Raw genomic sequence first — 22,526 nt, forward strand, 5'->3', positions numbered from 1 at the left:
AGTCCTGAATTTTACCCCCCCCCCAGCATCGTTTTGCCCCTACCTGAGTTGTGTCACGATGTACATGGCGTCTTGGCGCACGGTGTCCGTCAGGGCATGGATGGGCTCTCTCTCAATCAGCACCTGCCAGTCATTGCAGGGACACAGTGTGAGTGGCATCACTGAGCATGGCAGGCACCCTGGCAGGCAGACCTAGAACTGCTCTGTCACCTCTTGTCACTTCTCTCTTCTCTTTTCCAGGCTAAATACAACCCAACTCCCTCAACCGTTATTCATAAGGTTTGGCTTCCTGACCCTTGATCATCTTGGTCACCCTCCTCTGAACATGTTCTAGCTTGTCAATATCCTTCCTGAGTTGTGGCACCCAGATGTGGACCGGGGACTCCTGGTGGGGTCTTACCATGGCAGAACAAAGTAGCACTGTGACTTCTCTTGACCACTTGCAACAAACAACCTGTGAGCTGGACAGAGCTGGCCCAAATCAGCCCAGTGAACTTTATGGGTTTGGGTTGTGTCCTACCCCAAACTGTCTCTGGATCAGTGGCCAGGCACTGGGCAGAGACTTGGTGAGGACCCACCACTGCGATGATCAGGGAGGATGCTTCCTCAGACCACCAGCTTATAGGTGTAGCAAGTCTAGAGAAGCAACCAGATTAGTCTGTTCACTTACTACAGGTTTCTGGATACGGAGTGTGCAGCTGACTTACTATCAGGCATTCCACGAGGGGGGATTTCATGTACACTCGAAGGCTGTGTGCTTTTCCTGTTGCAGAAACGGCTTCAAGGAACATCAGCACCGCAATCAAAAAGGTTTTCTTCAGGCTTATGGTCTAAACCCAAACCCAGAGCAAAAAACAGACACTCATTATCAAACAATGCTGAACCCTTATGTAAGCCTCTTTTGTAGGCAAGATATTCTCTAGCGGGGTGGCCAGCTCCCAAGAGGCTGTGATCTACTTTCTGAATTAAAATCTTTAAACTATATTATGAGGCAGCAGCTTTTTGCTGGCTGAAGGAATGGTTACTTCTTGAGAATACAGACACTGTCAGAGCTGCCTCTAGGTCCCAGCTCACAGAGGACCAACGCTAGGCTGTGGTAATGTATAAAAGTCTTTATTGAAGTTCAGTTTCCATTTCAAAGCCACAGCGTGCAGCCCTACGTCTTAACCCCTAGATCGGCGAAGTCCCGTCTGAGTCTCCTCCCCTCTGACACCAGTTTAAGATCCTAGCCCTGCTCCACCTTTTCCGCTGCTCTCTGCTCCTCTGGGTCCTCCTGCCCGCTGGGGCATTGCCCTTTCTGGACTCTTCCGACGCTGAGTCGCTTAGCTCCTCCCCCTGCCTCCGTCGGGCTTTAGGACTCGGTTCCCAATCCTCATTCTCTGCTGTCTCGCGCTCCTGTACATTTGAACTTGCCTCTCACGCCAACCCAGTGACCTTTCTCCTAACCGTTACACTACTTCTGTCACTGCTTCCCTCTTCCGGGACACTGGCTGGATCTGACCTCCCCTCCGTTGCCCGACTCTCCGACGGAGGCGTGGTCAGCCCTGCCTCGTCTTCTCTTCCTGTTGGGGAATGCACTGACCCCGATACTTGGGAACCTTCCCCCCCACTCTGCTCTGGTGGGGAAGCTGGTCCTGATTTCCAACTACTGCTCTGAGAATCCCTGCTGCCCCCTTGCTCCTGGGGCGTTCCCCCTGGGAACCCCCTGCCCCTGGCCACTGGCGCCCCCTTCTGTGAATCTTCCGATTCGCTGGAGGGGCTCATGGAATCCCTCGGACCACTGTCCTCTTCTCCTACGCTCCCCTCGGATTCTTCCCCTTCGCTCTCCATTTCCCCTCTTCCCTGTGCCTCTGCTCCTGAGCCCCTGACAGACACTCTTGATTTGGAAGGACATGATAATGTTTTTGGATGGCATGCACACTTGTGGTACGGTAAGGACAAAGCACATAAGGCGTTCAAAAACCATATTGTTAGAATTGTTAGAAACCAGTGACATAAGGTATTGTCGAGAATGTATAATCTGCTGTTGAAATGGAATACTGAGGATGAAACGGTTAAATCTGCTATGATAAAATGGGCACAAGACATTAGTCATAACATTATGTTTGCTGACTGGGAACGGTTGTGGACCACCGGCATGAAATTCACGGCATGTAATGCCTTAAGAGAGAATATTATGAAAATGATTTACAGGTGGTACATGACCCCAGTCAAGCTAGCAAAAATCTATCATTTGCCCGATAATAAATGTTGGAAATGTAAAGAAACGGAAGGAACATTCTTTCACCTTTGGTGGGCCTGCCCAAGGATTAAGGCCTTCTGGGAAATGATCTATAATGAGCTGAAAAAAGTATTTAAGTATACTTTCCTAAAGAAACCAGAGGCCTTTCTCCTGGGCATGGTCGGCCAACTGGTGCCAAAGAAGGATAGAACTTTTTTTATGTATGCTACAGCAGCAGCAAGAATACTCATCGCAAAGCACTGGAAGACACAAGACCTACCCACCCTGGAAGAATGGCAGATGCAAGTAATAGACTATATGGAACTGGCAGAAATGACCGGCAGAATCCGAGATCAAGGAGAAGAGCAGGTGGAAGAGGACTGGAAGAAATTTAAAGTTTATTTACAAAAACATTGTAAAATTTATGAATGTTGAAGGCATTGAAAATGAAATGAAGGGGTTCTAGTGATTAAGATAAATAAGAGTACAAAGGGAAGGATAAAGGATGAATTTGAATAATATGATATTGCTGAATTAATTTTTAAAGTGGAATACAAGAAAGGAAGGCGGGTGGAAGCAAGGAAAATAAGATTTGGAAGGGTATTAACTTGAAAGAGAGTTTTTTTTATGCTAAATTTTCTTTTTTATGTTTTTATTTTCTTTTCCGTCTTTTTGTTTGTATTTTTGATGTGTGTGTTTGTTGTTTTTGCGATTTTATTTAATTTCTATTGTTGTTAACTTTTGTAAAATCTAATAAAATATGATTTTAAAAAAAATCTGGCAGTGATCTACTCCCATTTTGGGGGTGGGTGGGTGGTTCAGCTCATAGTTGTTGAGCTTTTGATCAGGTTAAAAGTTCTCCCCCCTTTTAACCAGGGAACAGATATTTTAATGGAGCATTGAATACAACTTCTTTTGAAGAAGTGCAAATAGCAAGCACCTTTTCAAGAGAGGCCTTCATTGTCGGTTCTTTGGCATGTATGTCTGCTATTATTTGGATACCAGTTGAAAGCACATTAAAACCTGCTCAAGTGTTTGGGTCATAAATTGGCTCTGGGATTCAACTGTTCTCTTGTTATGCTGCTTCTCATGCAATTTTTAGAGGTGTAATTGCTGGCTTTGGATGTACTTTGGATGTTGTGCCCCATGCCAGGCTCCTTGAGAAGGAAGAGCAAGATATAAATGAATAAAGTCTCTTTTAAGGTGATGCCTTTTGTAGCATACACATTGCTATCTGGCATCAGGATTTCCAATTCATGTAGTTAACCAAATAAAATCAACTATTGTCTGAAAGCCCTAAAAGACCTGTTAAAATAAAGGGAACAAGAAAATACATTCTTCATTTGAAAAGATCCAGTGCGAGTAATGTAGAGGCCATGTTTGTGGCTGATGCAGCCAGTTATTTGTGGCAGTGAAAATCAAACGAGGAGCTGCTCAGAATTTGGGGGAAAGTGCCCAGGTTGAACTGGTGAATGAACAAAAGGGGAGGCAAGGAGGTGCAGCTTCAATGTCTCACCAGAATAATGTCTGGCACCACAGCTGCTGAGCATGGAGCCAGTGTTTCCTTTGAGCTTTTCCCTCAACCCACCCAGAGCCCTAGCCAGCAGTCAGCTCAATCCCTATTGATGCATTACTATTATTACTACTACTACTACTACTACTACTACTACTACTACTACTACAATTTATATATCACCCTTTATCAAAAGGTCCCAGGGTGGTGTACAACATTAAAAACACATGTTTTGCTTCAATGGGCATTATGTTACACTTCCTTGCACTGAACCTGCTTTTGCCATTTTCTTGGCAGAGATCCTTCTGCAGCTCTGCAGTTTGCTAGTGACCTGACGGGGTCTTGACCACTGTCACTGATGCAATGGCAACTGCTAGTTCTGACTCCAAAGGTATTTAACTGGTGGCAGCTGCCCTGGAGGTTGATCTGTTTTCCAGACCCAGTTCAAGATGCTGGTTTCTACCCACAGATCCCTCAAGGTCAGGGGACCCTCTTATTTCTGCCCATGCCTCCTCCCCCCATGCCACAGCCTTCTCCTGAGATTTAAGCTCCACTAAGGAGGCCCTGCAACAAGTGTCACCTGGTTTGCATTCCAGTCTGGCCTCCATGCTGCCAGATTCCCCAAGCTCTGGCATCTCCATGAACCCGGTTCTCTTCCACCCTTCTGGAAGCAGACCCAGACCTGACCTTGCTGTTGTGATTGTTGTTGTTGTTTAGTCGTTTAGTCGTGTCCGACTCTTCGTGACCCCATGGACCAGAGAACGCCAGGCACCTCTGTCCTCCACTGCCTCCCGCTGTTGAGATTAAAGTCTGCATATCTCTGTGCAGCTGTTTATTGTTTGATTTTGCTCTTACTGGGTTTTTGGTTTTAGGAACTTAAAAGGCTGCCTTATATATGCAGAGTCAGACTGATCAATATTATGAACCTTACCAGTAAGGAGTTATGAGCTGGTTTCTCCAAGCTCAGAACATGTAGTTGAAACAAGTCACCCTAGTGAGTCTGCACAAATAATTTAGAAACATTCACTACTCTGGAACCTAAGTTGTACTGCCTGTGTTTTCTAACTGCTGTGTGGAAAAGCACATGAACCTGACCTTTGAAAAGTTTGTAAAAATATCCCTTTTAATCTACTAAACATGTGGTCTCTTACTATGCTAAGGGAAGAGAGGAGAAATATAGAAGAGGCTATTTTAAAGGTCTAAGAGCCTATACTTCCACACATTACTTTTTTGCATATGTTGTGATTTTAAATTTCTGCTGGGTTTCTCTCACCAAAGAGTACTTGCTCCAAAACTTGATCTTGGCTTCCAAGGCACTCTTTTTTATATACCTATATAAATCTCATTTAAGCAGAGGTTGGATGGTCATCTCTCAGGGACACGTTCGTTGAGATTCCTGCATAGCAGCGGGTGGACTAGGGGACTCTTAGGATCCCTTCCAACTCTACAATTCTATTATTCTAATTGGTATAGAAAAGTTATGAAATAAAATAAATCCCACCCTTCCCATGTCACAAAATCACATCATTGATATAGAATTAAAAACAAAAACCTGAAAACAATTAAAACATACGAAATACAGCGATTTGTTGATACACATAGTGCATAACACCATTCTCTTTATCGTAAAGGCAAAAATGGCCACAATACCATTGGGCTGGTGGTGCAATACTCAATCAATTTGGACAGAATCAGGTCCACTCTCGGGAGAACTTCATCTTTGATCCCCAGGGCCACCTGCCCATAGCAGAGCAGAAGGGTGTTCCACTTGAAGTCCTGGGGGTGGGGGAGACAGTCAGTGTTGCCAGGATCCTGTCCAGCATTACAGGGAAGCCAAAGTCAATGGGATTACCCTCCTTCTATCATTCTCCCAAAGGTCCTTCCCTTCACTCAAGCAGCAGAGAGTTTGACTTTCTTTTTTGAGAAGACAAGATCCCTGGAATCCCTGCAGACAGAGGTGGCTCCTTAGTGCCCGCCTAGTGGAGAACGAGGTCAGAGGCCTCCCTGGTGAGACTGTGGAAAGTTCTGCAGCACCTCTCTGACTGCAGGCAGAGGTGGGGGTGGAGAATGACATGAATCAGCACAGTGCTGAATTCAGGGTGGTGAGGGCAGCTGCCTTGCGTGTCTAATGCATCCTGCAGGCACTCTGCCTTCTGTCCAGCCTTGGGCCCATGATGAGCCAGAGGTCACCAGGAGGGACTACGCAAAGCCTCCATTACAGGACTTGCCACACTTGCTTAAGGCAGTCTCATATGTTCTGGAGTCATTGCGACACAGAGAGACATTGCCAAACAGAGTGGAGCAGAGCAAGGAGTTTGGGAAGCCACAGCCAGCAGCAAGGAGGACCCAATGGCAATCAAGCACTTTTGCCGACAATGCAGAAGTCGCCTCACCCTCCCTGAGAACCAGTGAGAGCACCAGACTTTGGCTGTGTCACGAGCAGTAGGCTCGTGCTGTAACCAGTAGGCTAGTCTTTGCAGAAGTACAACATAGCCATGTCCAAGAGAAACTCATAACTTCCATATTTATACTTGGGAATAAAAATTGTCTAATTTCAACAAAATATTTTGTTGTTTAAGAATATAAAAAGGAGAGGAAAATACAATACCTTGAGCATCTCCCCTCCCCGCTGCCCCGGCAATGTATTACTTTTCTGAAAGAATACCTGGCTGCTGCTTTCTGTAGATGTTTCATGGGTGGAATAAGCCTTGCTGAAGTTCTCCAAGGTTTTGAAAACCTCATCAAGGTGGCGAGACGCAGCCAAGCCAACTGCAGAAGCAATGCCCTGAAGGAGGAGGAACCAGCCAAAGGAAACAGGGTGAGGAGGGAGCAGGGTGTGTCCGGACATGGCCCCATCTCTGCACAAGTAGATGAGCCAGATCAGACCATGTTTATCCTGAGTTACACAAAACTCTTCCCTGGGCAGAGGAGCCAGGCAATGGGATTCTCTGAAAGGTTCCAGAAACAGATGATTATAAATGCAAACATTTTAGGCACTTCAGCAGATCAGCACCCTTGGACAGCAAAGGGCTGCACACGACATAAACAACACGCTAAAGATCTCTGCTAAATCCACTAGCCTTTTAGGATACAATTCTCAGGCAAGTCTCTCAAGGTGACCAAGAGACTGATGGCACTCCAAGGACTAACCCAAAATGTATTGTGATATCAGCATTCATGGATCAGAGGCCACCTAGTCAGAGACATGGAACGGCCACCTAAGTGGGCGAGGAGACCACTTCTGAGGTTGCAGGGTTTGAACTCTATCCAGGTGGCTCTCCACCTGCTCACTGACTGCTCACTTGGTGCACCTGGCAATGAAACTCTGGCCCCAGCCTTTCAGATGCCATAGGATTCTTGACTGTTGCAACAGAGCAAACCAACAAATCCAGCTCTTGTTCCTAGTCAGTCACCACCACTTCAGACTCCATGATTAGACTTCTTTGCCCCAATATACATCGCTTGATACTTGCACCTGCCGTTTTGCTGCCATTTCACTCATTTCAGACTCTTTCTACAGCTTCTTACAATCCTGTGGTTTTTTAAAAAAAATCACGCTAAATAACATAGTATCATTGTTCATCCCCAAATTTGGCCACCTCACTGCTCATCCCCAACTCTAGATCTTTCATGAACAAGTTAAGAAGCAGAGGTCTCTCCTTTCTTGTAACTTGAGTCCATTGGCATAGGCCCTACCCTCCAGAGCAGGCGAAAACAAGCTTGCCCCACCTACTTCCTTCCAATGGGAGAACTGCCTCTGCTTCCTGTTTCTTAACCAGTTATTGATCCACAAGGGGACCTTTATCCCATGACTATTGAGCTTACTCAGGGGTTTCTGGGATGCAGCATTTTATCAAAAGCTCTTTGAAAGCCCAATTACACAATGTCAACGGAATCACCCCTATCTGTATGCTTGTTACAAAACTCTCAAGGTTTTGTAAACTGTTTGAAGGTTTTCTTACAATCAAGTTGTACTGTATAAGAATTGTGTGGGACGGAAATATACAAATAAAAGAATGCTAAAAGGTTAATGAGACAGGACCTAACCTTGCAGAAGCCATGCTGGTTCTGTTTCAACCAGGCTTGTCCTATCTGCTTCATAATTCCACATTTCATAATTCTTCCCACCAGTTTCCCCAGGGCAGACATTCATCTAACTGGCCTGTCATTTCCCAGATCTCTTCTGGGGCCCTTTTTGAAAACTGGTGATCCATCAGCTACTTTCCAGCTTGACTGCTGCATTTCCCATTGCCTTGCCCTTCAGAGAACTCCCTTCTGCTGGTCCTGTGAACAAGGAGGAGGCTGGAAACCTCTCACCTTTTGCTTTCCTCTTGGATTACTGAGCTGTGCCAATGGCCCAGCTTTAGCCTTGGGTCCCCAGGGATGTGTCCAGGCCCTTGTGATCATGTCAGATTGGGCAGGAAATCAGGTGACAGATGTCTCAAGGGAGCCAGCTCAGAGGCATTTCTTCCCTCCCACACTCAGAGCCACTTTTCTCCGGGACAAGCAAAGCTCAAATTCTTTCACCTGGTTAATGAAATGCCCTGAGGATGGGTGCTCCTCTTTCTCCTCTGGGCCTCCCCACCTGCATTTCCCATGCCAGCCCAGCCCCCTATTCCCTCCCTCAGAAAGTGCAACACTTCACAGGCTGCTCTCCTTCTCCTGACCCACACTTCGCCCTAAGGTCCAAGCTGGGCCATCAAGGACAGCAGGAGGATGTGGGGCTTGTCTACAAATGCAGTGATGGAGCCCCTTTCCTGGGAGGAGATCAGCTGCCTTGCCTCACCGTGGCTTCCCAAGGTCCTCTGTGGTGCAAGGCCAGGAGATGGCTGAGCTGCTCCTGGACTAACTGAGAGTCATCTGAGACACGCAGGATGGCCCCATAATACTGATAGAGAAAGACCTGTTGGAAGAAGAGGAAGAAAACAAACACCCACAAGATCACAGGGAGAACCTGGGGTGTGTGTGTGTGTGTGTGTGTATGGGTGGGTGTGGGTGTGAGGGTGTGGGTGTGGTTGACTGAGATTTCTTTTCCAAAGCATGTTACAATAGTGTTGTGAGCCTTGGTGGTAGTGGGCTGGGATAGGTGGTATTCCCAAGTCCCTTCTAATTCCTGGATCCAGCAAGGATTCAGTTGTTGGAATAGCCAGGCCAGTTTCTTGGCAAATTAATAGCCCCTAAGTATGTGCAGCTGGGGTAACAAAGGAAGTGGCTTTGTGCTGGTAGCTATCCCTTCCTCAACTGGCTTGTAGTTAGAAGGAGAAAAGGCAGAATTGAGGCATGCGTGAGCTGGGCTGGAAGCAGGAGGCTGGCAGAAGCCTGAGAGGGAGAGACACGCTTTATTTCTGCTTGAAACCAAGGCTGTGACTATGGGAGAAGCAAGACCTTTTGGGGTTAATACATTGGTACCTTGGTTTTCAAACTTAATCCATTCCGGAAGACTGTTCCAAAACCAAAGCATTCCAAAAGCAAGGTGCGCTTTCCCATAGAAAGTAATGCAAAATGGAATAATCTGTTCCAGACTTTTAAAAACAACCCCTAAAACAGCAATTTAACATGAATTATACTATCTAACGAGACCATTGATCCATAAAATGAAAGCAATAAAAAATGTACTGCAGTCACAAACACAAAAAAGAGCTACAAAAACAAAATAAATAGCAAAAACAGACAGACCTCAGAGTAACACTCAAAATGGAAGTGTGGCACTCAAATCGGAAGTGTAACGCTCAAAATAGAGCATGTTTGGCTTCCGAAGAAAGGTTGCAAACCAGAACACTTACTTCCAGGTTTGCAGTGTTTGGGTTCCAAGGTGTTTGAGTACCAAGGTGTTTGAGAACCAAGGTACCACTGTACTCTGAGCTCCTCCATCGTAGGCTGAGGTTGTATATGTGTGTAAATAAACCACAGGTCCTAAAGGCACCACATTCTCCACTGTCCCTCATTCCCAGGAAACTGAATGCTGGGGAAAACACCTGGAACCTCTGGAATCTCTCACTGGGGTGTGTGCAACATAGAAAGTCCTTCTTCATGCAGTACAAAGTTAAGCTGTGGAACTCCCTCCCACAGGAGGCAGGGATGGCCACCAACCTAGATGAGTTTAAAGGAGGAATGGACAAATTCATGGAGGAGGGTATGGCTTTGGGTGGCTCCTAGCCAGGATTGCTCTGCTTTGCCTCTACAGTTGGAGGCAGCAATGCTTCTGAATCCCAGTTGCTGGAAACCGCAGGAGGGGAGAGGGCTCTTGTGCTCAAATCTTGCATGCAGGTTTCCCTTTGTGGTTGGGTTAGGGGTTCAGGGGCAGCATTTTACAGCTGTAGGGAACTGAACTAATGGAGAAAAGAAACATGACTGGATCACATGAAAACTCCATGAGAAACTTCTTCTGGAAAGCTGACCCCAGGGGTGGCCAGAGCCCCAGGTCCCCCACAAGCAGAGCAGTTCATGGGGCTTCCTTCTTCCACAAACCTTCTCTGGGCTTTGGTCGTTCTGGGTCTGCTGCATTCTCATCAACTCACGGCTGAGCTCTGCACAGCAAGCCTTGTCCGTGACGTCAATCAGGAGCCGCTCCACAAACTGCAGGACACAAAAGGGAGAAACAGACTGAAGGGCAACAGCTGGCTCTTCCCAAGGCCCTCCACTGCAATGCCAAATGCTTTGGAGTGGCCTTCAAGATTGCTCAAATATATCCCTTGATTTTGTTTTAAAAACCTGACTGGTGCCTGAGGGTCCCCACTGTGGTGCCAGCAGCAGAGAAAGGCTGTTTGAACTTAGCCAGCAAATTTAATGTACTTTAATATCACCCCACCCCACAAGTTAGAACAGCCCCTCTGTGACATTGGTGCACCAGTTTCCTCCTGCCTCATGACTGGTTGGCTCTGCTTAGGTCACCTGAATAAATGCCCCCCCCCCCTGCCCTTGAGGAAGAAGAGCTCTCACCTTACCTCCACCAGCTTTCGCTCCCACACATCAGTCTTGTAGGCGTCACTCTCTGTAAAGGCTGCATAGGAAAGGCAGGCAGTGGATCAGGGCCACTGAGTTTCATGAGCATCATAAAGCGCTTCAGACACTAAGTCTGTGGAGCAAGCAAGGATTGGTCCTTTTGGCCTATGCAATGCTAAATCTGATGGTGTGGGCTTCAAATGCATATCATAGGTCCTTGCATTTGAAGCCCATGCCATTATAGGCTGCAATCCTAACCCCACTTTCCTAGGATTAAGCTCCACTGAATACAGTAGGACTTACTTCTGAGTAGACATGGTGGTAATGACAGTGTTAGACTGTGCACCAAAATAAACACAAGCTTATCAGCAGCACTCAGACTGTGTGTGTCCAGAAGAGCTTTGCTAGGCATTTCCCCAGAGCTCATTTGCAGGCTTCAGCAGCAGCCACGGGCAGTTCATTAGCAGTTCTCCAAATCTGTGAGGCAACTTTTGTTCATGGGAGGGGCAGGAGAGGCATAAGGGGAACAATGAGGGACCTGAAGGCATAGACAGGCAGCGTCCGCTGTGCAAGGTCTCTCTTAGAAGACACTGTCTGGGTATTTGCCCCCATCTGCCCCAGTATAATAAGGGGTGGTGGCCGTTTTCTGTGATGGGCAGCTAGCAATGCTGGTCCTGTGCAGGGACCTCTCAGGGACCTGCTGATGGAAGCTGGCTGCTGCCTCTGGCTCATTTGGCTGAGCAGGCCTAGTTTTCTCAAGGTGACCCCTATCCCAACACACCAGAGAACTTTGGATCAGAACCAGCTCTGTTCTGAAGACACAGAGGCAGAGTGGAAAGGGAGTACTGGGAAGGATGAGGCTTTTGTACCTTTGTTTGCCAGTTTCCCCAGAACACAGAGGATGCTACGGTATGGGAGCAGCCGCCCTTGGAAGCCGTCCAGGAGCTTGCTCAGCACTTCTACCGGGAAGTGGTTCCAGAGGGCCACCAGGATGTCACCAGCTGCATCCTGGTACAGGTCCCGAAGATCCTGCAGAAGCAAAGGGGATATAAACGTCAGGTGGGCAGCTGAGGCCACTTGCCCATTTCTGCTCTGTGGGGCGTGGGGGGCACTGCAGCTGAAGGGACCTTTCACTCAGGCACCCCCCACCCGCTGTATTTCTAACAGGCGCGGACAAAGCTGTTGGTCAGGGTAATATGGTGAAAGGTTGTTTTCCAGAAATTATCATCACAGGCCATTAAAAGACAAGAAGCAGCTCCTTCAGTTTAACCTGGAAACATGTTGGCAGGGGGGTTGTAGAAGATCCCTGGAACATGGTCCAGCTAACTGGTTGTGGTGAAAACATGGGCGGCTGCATTTCAAGGCACCTGAGATTCCCAGAGCACCTGCAAGGGCAGACACATGTGGAGCACATTGCAGAAATCTCATCTGAACCACTGCAGGACCCAGAGTAACTGATAACTGAGTCTGTGCAAAGTGGTCAAAGGCACTTCTGGCTACTGCTGCCTCCTGGCCACACAGAGGCCAGGCGGTGCCCAGGGCTCCTCCCTGGTGAACCTGCGGGTTGTGCAGGACTCCTCACTAGACTCCTCTGTCAACATTTGTGTGGGGTGGGGCTGGTTGCTCCTAAAGAGGACCTCCCTGGACCCCAAGGTGCTTGACAATTACCACCCTGCCACAAATACCCCTTTGGGTGTGAGGTGGTTGAGAAGGTGGTGGTAGTCCAGTTGCAGACCCCCTTGGTGGAAATGGGTTGCCTTGACCTCTTCCAGCCTGGCTTCAGGCTCTGCTTTGGGGCAGAATCTGCCTTGGTCAACCTGGTAGAGAACTGTCTTCAGGAGAGGGATGAGAATGGAGACATTGCTGCTCTGGACCTTCTCCATGAGCTGGTGGCACTGTGGTCCAGCAGTTCTGCTCCTACCTACGAGTCCAGTCAGAGAATAACACTGGGGAGTTATGCTGCCCCTTGGCAGTTGTGCTGTTGGGGCACTATTTTACCCCAGCACTATTTAACATCTATATGAAGCCATTGAGAGGGTCTCTGGGAGGTCTGGGGCAGGGTTTCAGCAGTATGGTGATGACACCCAGCTCTGTTTCTGTCTTGCATCTGACTTGGAAGAGGCTGTGACTGTTTTAAGCCAGTGCCTGGGTGCAGTGGTGAGCTGGATGAGGCCAACAAACTGAGAAAGAATCTTGGTAAGATGGAAGACTCGGTGAAAAGAGTCTCCAAGGTCTGGGAGTTATTCTCCCTCTGAAGAAACAAGTGCATTGTTTGGGGAGCTCCTAGACCCATCTCTGTCACTGAAGGCTCAGATGATGTCTAGGGAAAAGCAGCTATGGTCAGCATAGACTGGGATGCCAACCACACCTTTTTCTTAGCTGCTATTACTGGGGATGGGCTAATGGGATGGCCTGTTGTTCCACCAGGGCTCTGATTGAATGAAATTCTCCCGTATTTGCAATATGCCCAAGTACTGGAAATTATTGGGTTGCTTATATCCTTATTTTTATTATGTATTTTGTGCTTTTTATATTATAATTTTATGTTGTGAACTGCACTGGGATCTACAGATGAAGGGTGGTATACAAAATTAATGAAAAAATAAGTAAAATATTGCAAGGCTTGAAAGGTGGTGGGAAAGAGCCAGCATCGCTCACTCCTTCATCTTAGTGATATATGAAGCATCTATTTCACCAGTTCGCTCCTTACTGTGGTCCTCAGCATATCTTCAGCAGCTAGTTTGATGATGACTTTAGCCAGTTTGTAGTCTACACTATGTGCCGACCTGATCACAGCCTGCAGGATTTCATTAATACGCAATCGATGCTTTGGAGAGATCTGCAAAAAAGAAGGGAATGCTAAAGGAAACCAAAAGTCTCATGTCAAGTGCCAAAGGTGGTTTGTGGATGCATGCAAAAAGCAGCAAAGGCCAGCATTGGATTCACTCAAGGCACCCTGAAAAAAGAAGAGAAAAGAAGCTTCCGTCTGAACCCACAGCTGACTCCTCAAAGAATTCATGCTGGTGAGAAGCCACAGAAATGCTTGCAGGGAGAGACAGATTGAAGCTTAGCACAAGGCCCCTCACATCTCACTTGGAGGACTACAAGGCTTTCCTCTCACAGAACAGGGGTGGATCCTGAACTCCCCTGGCCTTGTGGGCCATTTTAACAGTTGGCTGGGGCCTCTTTCCTGTCACTCACCTGATGACCAAGCTGAAAAAAGAGATTCCTTTGCAGACATGGCTGGTGCCAGAGGAAGGTCCTTTGTTGCACCAGCTTCCAGTCAAGCAGGTGCCACAAAGGGGCCTGCTCTGCTCAGTGCTGGTCAGCTGCCCTCTGTAATGATCTCTGGCAGGCAAGCAAGCCCGGATAAGAAGTAATGATTCTCTGACAGTTTTATGTATGTTTATTTACAAAAAAACCCCACACATCCAGAGCACAGCTTCTCACCTGCTCACATTTACAATAGTTGGTCAGTCTGAATCTTCACATCTCCCACAGCAGGAAGGACGTTAAACTCCCGCCTTCCCCCTCTTGCCCTTATGATCTTATCCAGATGCCTAGAACGGGGACTGAGAGGCTGGCCTGCCCCCTCCCCACTGACCTCTGCTTATCTGCTATGCTCTGGCTGCCTTCCAACTCTTCCTCCCCTTGAGAGATAACAGAATCTTCCCCAGGAAGGGGGGGTTGAACTGCCCTTTCTTGACTCTGTCAGCCTGCTCTCATCTGCAGAATTGTTCCCTCGTTCACTTAGTTCAATTTCTGAGTCTAACTCTTTCCTTGTGCTCTGGGGGGGCACATTCCTGACACCCTCCCACCAATTTGCCTCACCACCACACCCCAACACCAAGACGGAGCAGTCCTCCTTGTGTCCCCCCCCCCCCCCGTGAGCCACCCTTTCTGCTTTCTCCTTTCTGGCCACACACACCATCGCAGTCTGTGTTTCTGACTCTCCCAGACACCACTCTGCTTCACATAAATGCTTCAGAAGTGCCCAGACGGACACACCAAGCTGCAGGTGGGGGGCATGCAGGTCCCCCTGCTGCTCCCAAGGTCAGTAGGTGCCTTTTGCAGGTGGTGCTTGCTTGGAAGTGCCTAAGGAACATCCAGAAAGGTTCCAACGGTAGAAGAGCCCTTCTGATGGGTGCTCTTCCTGATGGCTGATAATGGCTCCAAGTTCAAAAAGCATCTTGAGAGTCAGAACACAGCATGATTCACCTAAGGGTGTTTTGACTGTGAGGATGTAGAAACCACATTTTATAATAATAATAAGTTTATTATTTATACCTCACCAATCTGGCTGGGTTTCCCTATGCCATAAATGATGTGTAATCATTGGGGGTCACAAGCAGACCAGATCCAGGAGACCCTCAGTTCCCTTCTGCAGCTAAGCCTTATTGCCATTGCTATTTAACATCGGCATGAATCTGTTGGGAGCGGCCATGAGGCATTTGGGAGCATCTCACAGTCACAGAGTTTTCCTGCCTACCTTGTGGATGCTCTGGCGATACTTGCAGATGGCGCGCAGGACCCCAGCCAGCTTGGTCTCTGCCAGGGCACAAAGGTTGTCGATGGAGGCCTGCACCAGGAAGGGACCAGTTCCTTCCCGGAGATTCCTCAGGTTGCAGAAGCAGATCTGTGATTCTGGTAAAAGCAAAGAGTGAACCCTGACCAGGCCATTCTGAATGGGTCATTTATTTTTTATTAACATTTATGCAATTTCTATGAAGAGGTAAAATCAGTTATGATTAAATGGGCACAAGATGTAGGTCACAACCATATGATGGAAGATTGGGAAAAATTATGGAAAACTGACCTAAAATTTACAGATTGTTCCCTATTGAAGGAGAATTACATGAAGATGATGTACAGATGGTACACAACACCAGTGCAGTTAGGGAAAATGTACAAAACTAGTTCAAATATATGTTGGAAGTTTAAGGAAAAGGAGGGGACATTTTATCATATGTGGTAGGATTGTAAGGTAATTAAAAAATTTTGAAACAAAAAAAATTCCTTCCAGTAGCACCTTAAAGACCAACTAAGTTAGTTCTTGGTATGAGCTTTCGTGTGCATGCACACTTCTTCAGATTCAGAAAGCTCATACCAAGCTCATACCAAGAACTAACTTAGTTGGTCTTTAAGGTGCTACTGGAAGGAATTTTTTTTGTTTTGACTATGGCAGACCAACACAGCTACCTATCTGTAACTAAAAATTTTTGGGAAATGATATACAGTGAATTGAAGAAAATGTTCCATTCAACATTTGTTTAAAAACCTGAAGCATTTTTATTAGGGATTGTAGGGAAAGATCTGCCAAAAAAGCTGAAAAACATCTTCATGTATGCGACAACGGCTGCAAGAGTTCTGGTAGCACAAGAATGGAAGACTGAAGAAACCCCAACCAAAGAATCAAGGCAAGAAAAATTGATGGACCATGCAGAACTGGCAAAACTGACATACAAGCTATGGGACAAGGATAACTGTGACTTTAAAGATGAATGGGAACCCTTTACAAAGTATTTGAAGATACAACAAAGCAAACTGGACTCCTTTATACAACTGTGTAACATGCAGAAAACTGCATTTTTAGAGAAATCAAAGACTGGAACTGAGGGAAGTCGGGGGTGGGGGTGGGTGGGTTCTGTGGGGGGAGGGAGGAAAATGGGGGGAAATAAGGATGATATGTTTCTGGATAATATGTTTTGTTTTAATTTTGAATAAAAGTTATTTAAAAAAAACATTTATGCAAGTTCTGTCCTAATACATGAAAAGTGGGTGTGGGTTGTGGGCAGTAGGGCTGCCACCGAAAGAGAAGCAGTTCAGCTCTGCTCTCTGCAGCCAGCAAGTGAAGCAGCCTTTTCCAGGGGGTGGGGTGAGGGCTCAAACACAGCATCTGAGCCCCTCCCTGTGGAAAAGGGTGCCTCACTGGGACAATGATTTCATGACGCCCTTCTTCTGCCTAAGGCTGACAGCTCACCATTCTCGTCTAGCTCTTCCTTGTGTGGCTCTGCCCTCTCCTTTTGCCGGGGAAGAGCTGCAGGCGCTGTGTCTCTGCTCCGACTCTGCTCTTCTTCTCTCGCTGGATGAGCCCGCACTCTATTCTTCCGTGGACTTGCTCTCTTGAAAACGGAGCAGATCCTGGAACAGAACTGAGAGCTGAGGCAGGCAGAAATATCTTTCCCAAAGATTACTTAGATGTTTCCTAAACCCACCATCACCTTGTAATATCATGTTAAACGTTATTGCAAGTCTTCTCAAAAAAAGACTAGACAGAGGGCACGAAGAAGAGAACCATTTTTTTGAATGGCAGTTTATAAAGAGCTCATTGTCCAATATTTAATATGAGAGACTGTGTGTTCTCCAAAAGAATATAACAAAGGAAGACAGCCTCCTCAGTCCTCCCCATGTGATTACAGAGCCCACACAGCTAAAAATGCAAAGCTGACCAGCATGAAGTTCTATAAAGACCTAATAAAACCATAATAGAAGAGTAACAGAATCAGGTGAAATACATAAACTTTCTGAACTTTAACAGAACATGTACAAGACAAAGTATAGCACCATGCACACATAGGCCTACAAGGGCCAAAAGAATAAGGGAGTCAGTGACATTTGGGGAATCCCCCTCATCAAAGGAACAGCTTTTCCTCACCTGCTGAAACATTGGTATCTGAAGAAGTGTGCATGCACACGAAAGCTCATACCAATAACAAGAAGAGTTTGGATTTGATATCCCGCTTTATCACTTCCCGAAGGAGTTTCAAAGCGGCTAACATTCTTCTTTCCCTTCCTCCCCCACAACAAACACTCTGTGAGGTGAGTGGGGCTGAGAGACTTCAGAGAAGTGTGACTGGCCCAAGGTCACCCAGCAGCTGCATGTGGAGGAGCGGAGACGCGAACCCGGTTCACCAGATTACGAATCTACCACTCTTAACCACTATACCACACTGGCTAACAAACTTAGTTGGTCTCTAAGGTGCTATTGGAATTATTATTATTATTATTATTATTATTATTATTATTATGTGCTGAAACATTGACATCAGTCCAGAAAGGGAAGCAAAGAGCTGCAAGAGAGCCAGGTTCACTGAGCCCCTGGGAGAGCCTGATGCTGTGAGTTTTTCACACAGGGCAATCTGCCAGCTTCAGTTAACAGAAAAGTCGACATTTCCCACTCAATTGTTAATCAATTGTTAATCAAGCAGCAACCCAAAGGATGGTTCTAAGTTCCTTACTTATCCATTTGGGACCCAGGTTAATGGAAAGTAGGGTGAATTGGGGCCAGAGGTGTACCTAGGCTCCCGAGTGCCCTTGGCAAAGAGCTGCATCGACACCCTCCTTGTCCCTTGCACCCTGGGTAAGGAGCTGTATTGCCCCCCACCCCAAGCAGCAGAGCAGTGGTCTGTGGAATGCACAGATGGCCAGGTGGGATGCTAGCCACTCTGAACCAGAGTGGAGAGGCACAATTTTGCACACATGCACCCAGGCCTGCATCCTTGGCGGGGCCCAACTTGACCAACCCCTGGGTATTAGATTCAGGAAGGTAGCCGTGTTGGCACAAGGCCAAAGATCTGACAATCATCTAAGATAAGGTCTCAACTTCTGTCCACCAATTACCTTCCACAGAGAGTCATGTTCTTTTGTGAATTTTGTCTGACTCAACTTGGCTGACATTTTCCAGACGTTTGTGGGCAACTCTGTTCTCCAGTTCACCACAATGTACTTTATGTCATACGTGACATCACAATCACGGACTGCATTCATCCCAGTCTGTCAGCGCCAGCACTGAAGGCTTGGAAGCTCTGGAGTTCCCTGCCCACTGCGGAGAGAAGTGCCAGCACATAGCAGATGCCCAGAGGTCAGGGCAGAAAGGGCAGCAGCACAGGGCTCCTCTTGCTGCAACAAGGGCCTGAACACTCTGCACCTCCATGTTTTAAAATGTGCGAAGTCGCAGCACAGAGCCCCTTCTGCTGTAATCCATTCTGGGTCTTCTTTCTAATAAATTTTCTCTCCCAAACTGGTTTCATTTTTCAATTTTGACCTTCTTCCCAAAGACTGCGGTGAACCATCCCAGGTTCTAATGGTGTAACTCTGTAATTTAATAGTGCCAAATGAAGATCATATTGTGACTCTTCTGGTTTGATAAGGAGTTGCTATCATGACATGAATTCCATTAGACTGGGAATATTCTGGAAGTGACATGGTGAAACTGTTTCTTATTAATTCTGAAGAGAATCATAACATGCAAAAACAATTTCAATCAATACAATTGTTTTTCCCAAAAGGTGGGATCAGGATTGTTACCAATAAATCATATGCTGTGATGTAACTGATGGGAAGAATTAAGCAGATGGATAAATATAGTTGCATGCCACCCCAGTCTCTGAGAGATGTGGGATTCCAGGGGTTCCAGGTGCTTACACAGTGTCTGTTTCCCTTTGGAAATGAGGCACGGTGGAGACTGGTGTCTTTATAGTCTTCTTCTTCTTTGGCGATCACTCATAGCCAAGTAAGGTTGTCTTCCATAAACACAGTTTTAACAGTGAGCCCATAAGTGACTGTGGAGGCCAATTTTGAATCCGTACACTGTATGTCCTTCTGCACTGGGAGTTGATCATGGTGAGGATTTGCCAAACGCGCCTTTCTCTTAACTCATTTCTCCCCTTCAACCTGAATTCGAGTGTTTTCAAAGCCCATGACACCTTTGGTAAAGGCTGTTCTCCAACTGGAGCGCTCGTAGGCCAGTGTTTCCCAGTTGTCGGTGTTTTTTAGATTTGCCTTGAGAGACTCTTTAAACCTCTTTTATTGACTGCCAGCATTATGCTTTCCATTTTAAAGTTTGGAATAGAGTACAGTTGTACCCTGGTTGTCAAACGCCTTGGTACTTGGACGTTTTGGCTTCCTAACGTCGCAAACCCGGAAGTGAGTGTTCCAGTTTGCGAACATTCTTTGGAACTTGAACGTCCGATGGGACTTCCGTGGCTTCCGATTGGCTGTAGGAGCTTTGGTTTCCAAACATTTTGGAAGTCAAGCAGACTTCGGGAACTGATTTCATTCAACTTCTGAGGTATGACTGTAGTTGGTTTGGAAGACGATAATTAGGCTTCTGCACAACATGACCAGTTCATTGCTTCGACACTGGTGATCTTTGCTTCTTCCATTACAGTGGTACCTCTGGTTACATACTTAATTCGTTCCAGAGGTCTGTTCTTAACCTGAAGCACCACTTTAGCTAATGGGGCCTCCTGCTGCCGCATGATTTCTGTTCTTATCCTGAAGCGAAGTTCTTAACCCAAGGTAATATTTCTGGGTTAGCGGAGTCTGTAACCTGAAGCGTATGTGTCAGGTCTGCCTCTAGATCCCAGCTCACAGAGGACCAACGCCCGGTGGATATAATGTACAAAAGTCTTTATTGAAGTTTAGTTTCCATTTCAAAGCTCTGGGCGCGCAGACCCACGTCTTGACGCTAGACCGGCTAAGTCCCCTCTGACTCACTGCTCCACCCACACCAGTTTAAGATTCTAGCCCGGCTCCACCTCTTACGCTGTTCTTTCCTTCGCTGGGTCCTTCTGCCCTCTGGGGTTTCCTCCTTCCTGGACTCCTCTGACGCTGAGCCCCCTGAGTCTTGTCCCTCCCTCCGGCGGGCTTTAGGACCTGGCTCCCTTCCCGGGCTCCCCGCTGTGCCGCGCTCCTGTACATTTGAACTTGGCGCGCGCGCCCAGCCGGTGACTTTCCTTCTGACCGTTTCCCCGCTTCCTGATGTGGGCGTTGCCAAACCTGACTCCTCTCCTCCCTCTGGTGGTGAGGACACTGGTCCCGACTCCTGGGACTCCCCCTCCCCACTGCGCTCTGGTGGAGACGCTGGTCCTGATTTCCAACTGCTGCTCAGGGACTCCCCGCTGGCCCCTTCCTCCTGGGGCTTCCCCCCTGGAACCCCCCTCGCTCTGGCCACCGGCGCTCCCTTCTGTGAGTCCTCCGATTCGCTAGAGAGGCTTGTGGAATAACTCTGGCCACTGTCACTGCCTGCGCCCCCCTCGTACTCCTCCTCCTCACTCTCCATTTGCTCCCCCTCCTGTATCTCTCCTTCTGAACCCCTGACATCCATCCCCCCTCGAAGCCCCCCCTTCCCCCTCCCCCTCTTCAGGTGTGGGTTCCGGGTGCTCGAGAGTTGTCGGGGTGAGTTCAGGATACAGTTCGTCCCCCGAGGCGTGCAGCCATCGTGATAAGTCCGGAAAGTCCTCCATGGGCTCGTCGACTGCGATTCCCTCCGCTTCCATCTCCTGGGCGGTGTGTTCGAAATCTGAGGCCGCCCCCAAATCACTCAAAACCCCGTCTCCCCCTGTCACCTGAGGTGACGCCACTTCCCAGGGTCCCTCCGGCATGTCTCTGCGCCATCCCACTTCGGGTTGGTCCTCCCACCAATAAGATCCCCCCGTGCCAAAACCTGAGAGCGATCCCTCTGGGGAGCTGCCTCCCGGAGCCGAGTCCTCCGCTGACGAGAAACCCCGGAAAGTGCTGGCCGAGAGTGTGGGTGTGAACAGACAATCATCGAAAAAGCCCGTCGGCATAGGCTTGTGCGGGAAGAGTGTATGGAATTCTTCCTTGAGCAACTGCTCCTCCAATGCGTAATCCGGCACCCACCTGTTGGCGCTGGCCGGGGTGTCCTCTGTGGCGAGAAGATATTCAATCCCGTCCTCCCCCCACCTTGAGTCTAAAATCTCTGTGGCTTCGTTGAGTGGCCCCCTTCTCGGCGACCCCCCCTTTTTGGGCGCTTCCCTGAGCGGGTCTGGCGCTGTCCCTGGTGCCTGAAACCTGTGGGGCTCTTTGTAGGGTGTGAGCACTGATCTATGAAAGACCGGGTGCATCCTGGACCCCTCCGGTAGTGTTAACGGGAAGGCCACTGGGTTGATCTGCGCCTCTACTTGGTAAGGCCCTAGCTGCTTGTGCCCAAGCTTCTTCTTGGCCAACGATCTGGCCGGAACTGCCTGGGCTGCTAACCAGACCCAGTCTCCTACCCGGATGTCTTCCCCAACCCTCCTGTGTCGGTCTGCCTGCACTTTGTAAGCCTGTTTCGCCATCTCTAACTGCCTCCTGAGCTGCTCGTGGATCTCCTGCAACTCTGCTGCCACGGCCTCTGCTCCCAGCGGCTCCCCCTCCCTCACTTTCTCTAAACCCGGGAAGGTTCTGGGATGCCGCCCATTGTTGGCGAAAAACGGTGTCACCCCCGTGGACACGTGTTTCGTGTTGTTGTAGGCAAACTCGGCTAGCGGTAGGTAGTCCACCCAGGTCGAGGGCTGCTGGTTCGCGTAGCATCTCAGGTACTGCTGCATGATGGCGTTGACTCTCTCCGCCTGTCCGTTAGTCTGCGGGTGTCGCGCCGACGCCAGGCTGACCTTGACGTTCAGGAAACCCATCAGCTTTTGCCAGAAGTTGGATATGAACTGGCGCCCCCTGTTGGACAGGATGGACCGTGGTAGGCCGTGCACCTTGAACACGTGGTCTATAAACAGCTTGGCGGTCTGCTCGGCTGTGGCCACCTTCGCGCAAGGAATGAAGTGGGCCATCTTGGTGAACAAGTCTACTACCACGAGTACTGCCGTTTTGCCTCTCGAGCTGGGCAGATCCGTGACAAAGTCCAGGGCCACCCTCTCCCACGGTTCGAACGGTGTCTGTAGCGGTTCCAACAGGCCCGCCGGCGGCTGGTGTACTGGTTTGGCCCTTTGGCAGGTGTCGCACCTCTTGACGTAATCCGCGACATCCCCCCTCATCTTGGGCCACCAAAAGTCTCTGGCTACTAGGTCCACCGTCTTCTCCTTGCCGAAGTGTCCCGCGCTGGGCGCATCGTGC

General features: G+C 48.3%; 1 protein-coding gene across 3 annotated transcripts in view; it reads right to left on the reverse strand.

The window, feature by feature from the left end:
- The window catches only part of LOC310852048 (maestro heat-like repeat family member 5), a 39,698-nt gene extending 20,445 nt beyond the window's left edge, over nucleotides 1-19,253 (reverse strand). The window contains exons 1-12 of one of the 3 annotated variants that reach the window (XM_083754759.1): nucleotides 18,297-19,253; nucleotides 16,657-16,817; nucleotides 15,166-15,320; nucleotides 13,387-13,515; nucleotides 11,546-11,705; nucleotides 10,679-10,734; nucleotides 10,203-10,310; nucleotides 8,521-8,637; nucleotides 6,400-6,519; nucleotides 5,385-5,510; nucleotides 708-830; nucleotides 44-123 (exon numbers count right to left, since the gene is read on the reverse strand). In XM_083754759.1, the coding sequence (XP_083610885.1) occupies nucleotides 44-123; nucleotides 708-830; nucleotides 5,385-5,510; nucleotides 6,400-6,519; nucleotides 8,521-8,637; nucleotides 10,203-10,310; nucleotides 10,679-10,734; nucleotides 11,546-11,705; nucleotides 13,387-13,515; nucleotides 15,166-15,320; nucleotides 16,657-16,817; nucleotides 18,297-18,313 (1,352 nt within the window). In that variant the 5' untranslated portion in view covers nucleotides 18,314-19,253. The remainder of the gene's footprint in view (nucleotides 1-43; nucleotides 124-707; nucleotides 831-5,384; nucleotides 5,511-6,399; nucleotides 6,520-8,520; nucleotides 8,638-10,202; nucleotides 10,311-10,678; nucleotides 10,735-11,545; nucleotides 11,706-13,386; nucleotides 13,516-15,165; nucleotides 15,321-16,656; nucleotides 16,818-18,296) is intronic. The other 2 variants (XM_083754758.1, XM_083754757.1) reach the window with 2 other exon arrangements.
- Nucleotides 19,254-22,526: the final 3,273 nt, after the last annotated feature.

The sequence above is a fragment of the Podarcis gaigeae genome (assembly GCF_964106915.1).
Source record: "Podarcis gaigeae genome assembly, chromosome: 9".
NCBI classification, from domain to species: Eukaryota; Metazoa; Chordata; class Lepidosauria; order Squamata; family Lacertidae; genus Podarcis; species Podarcis gaigeae.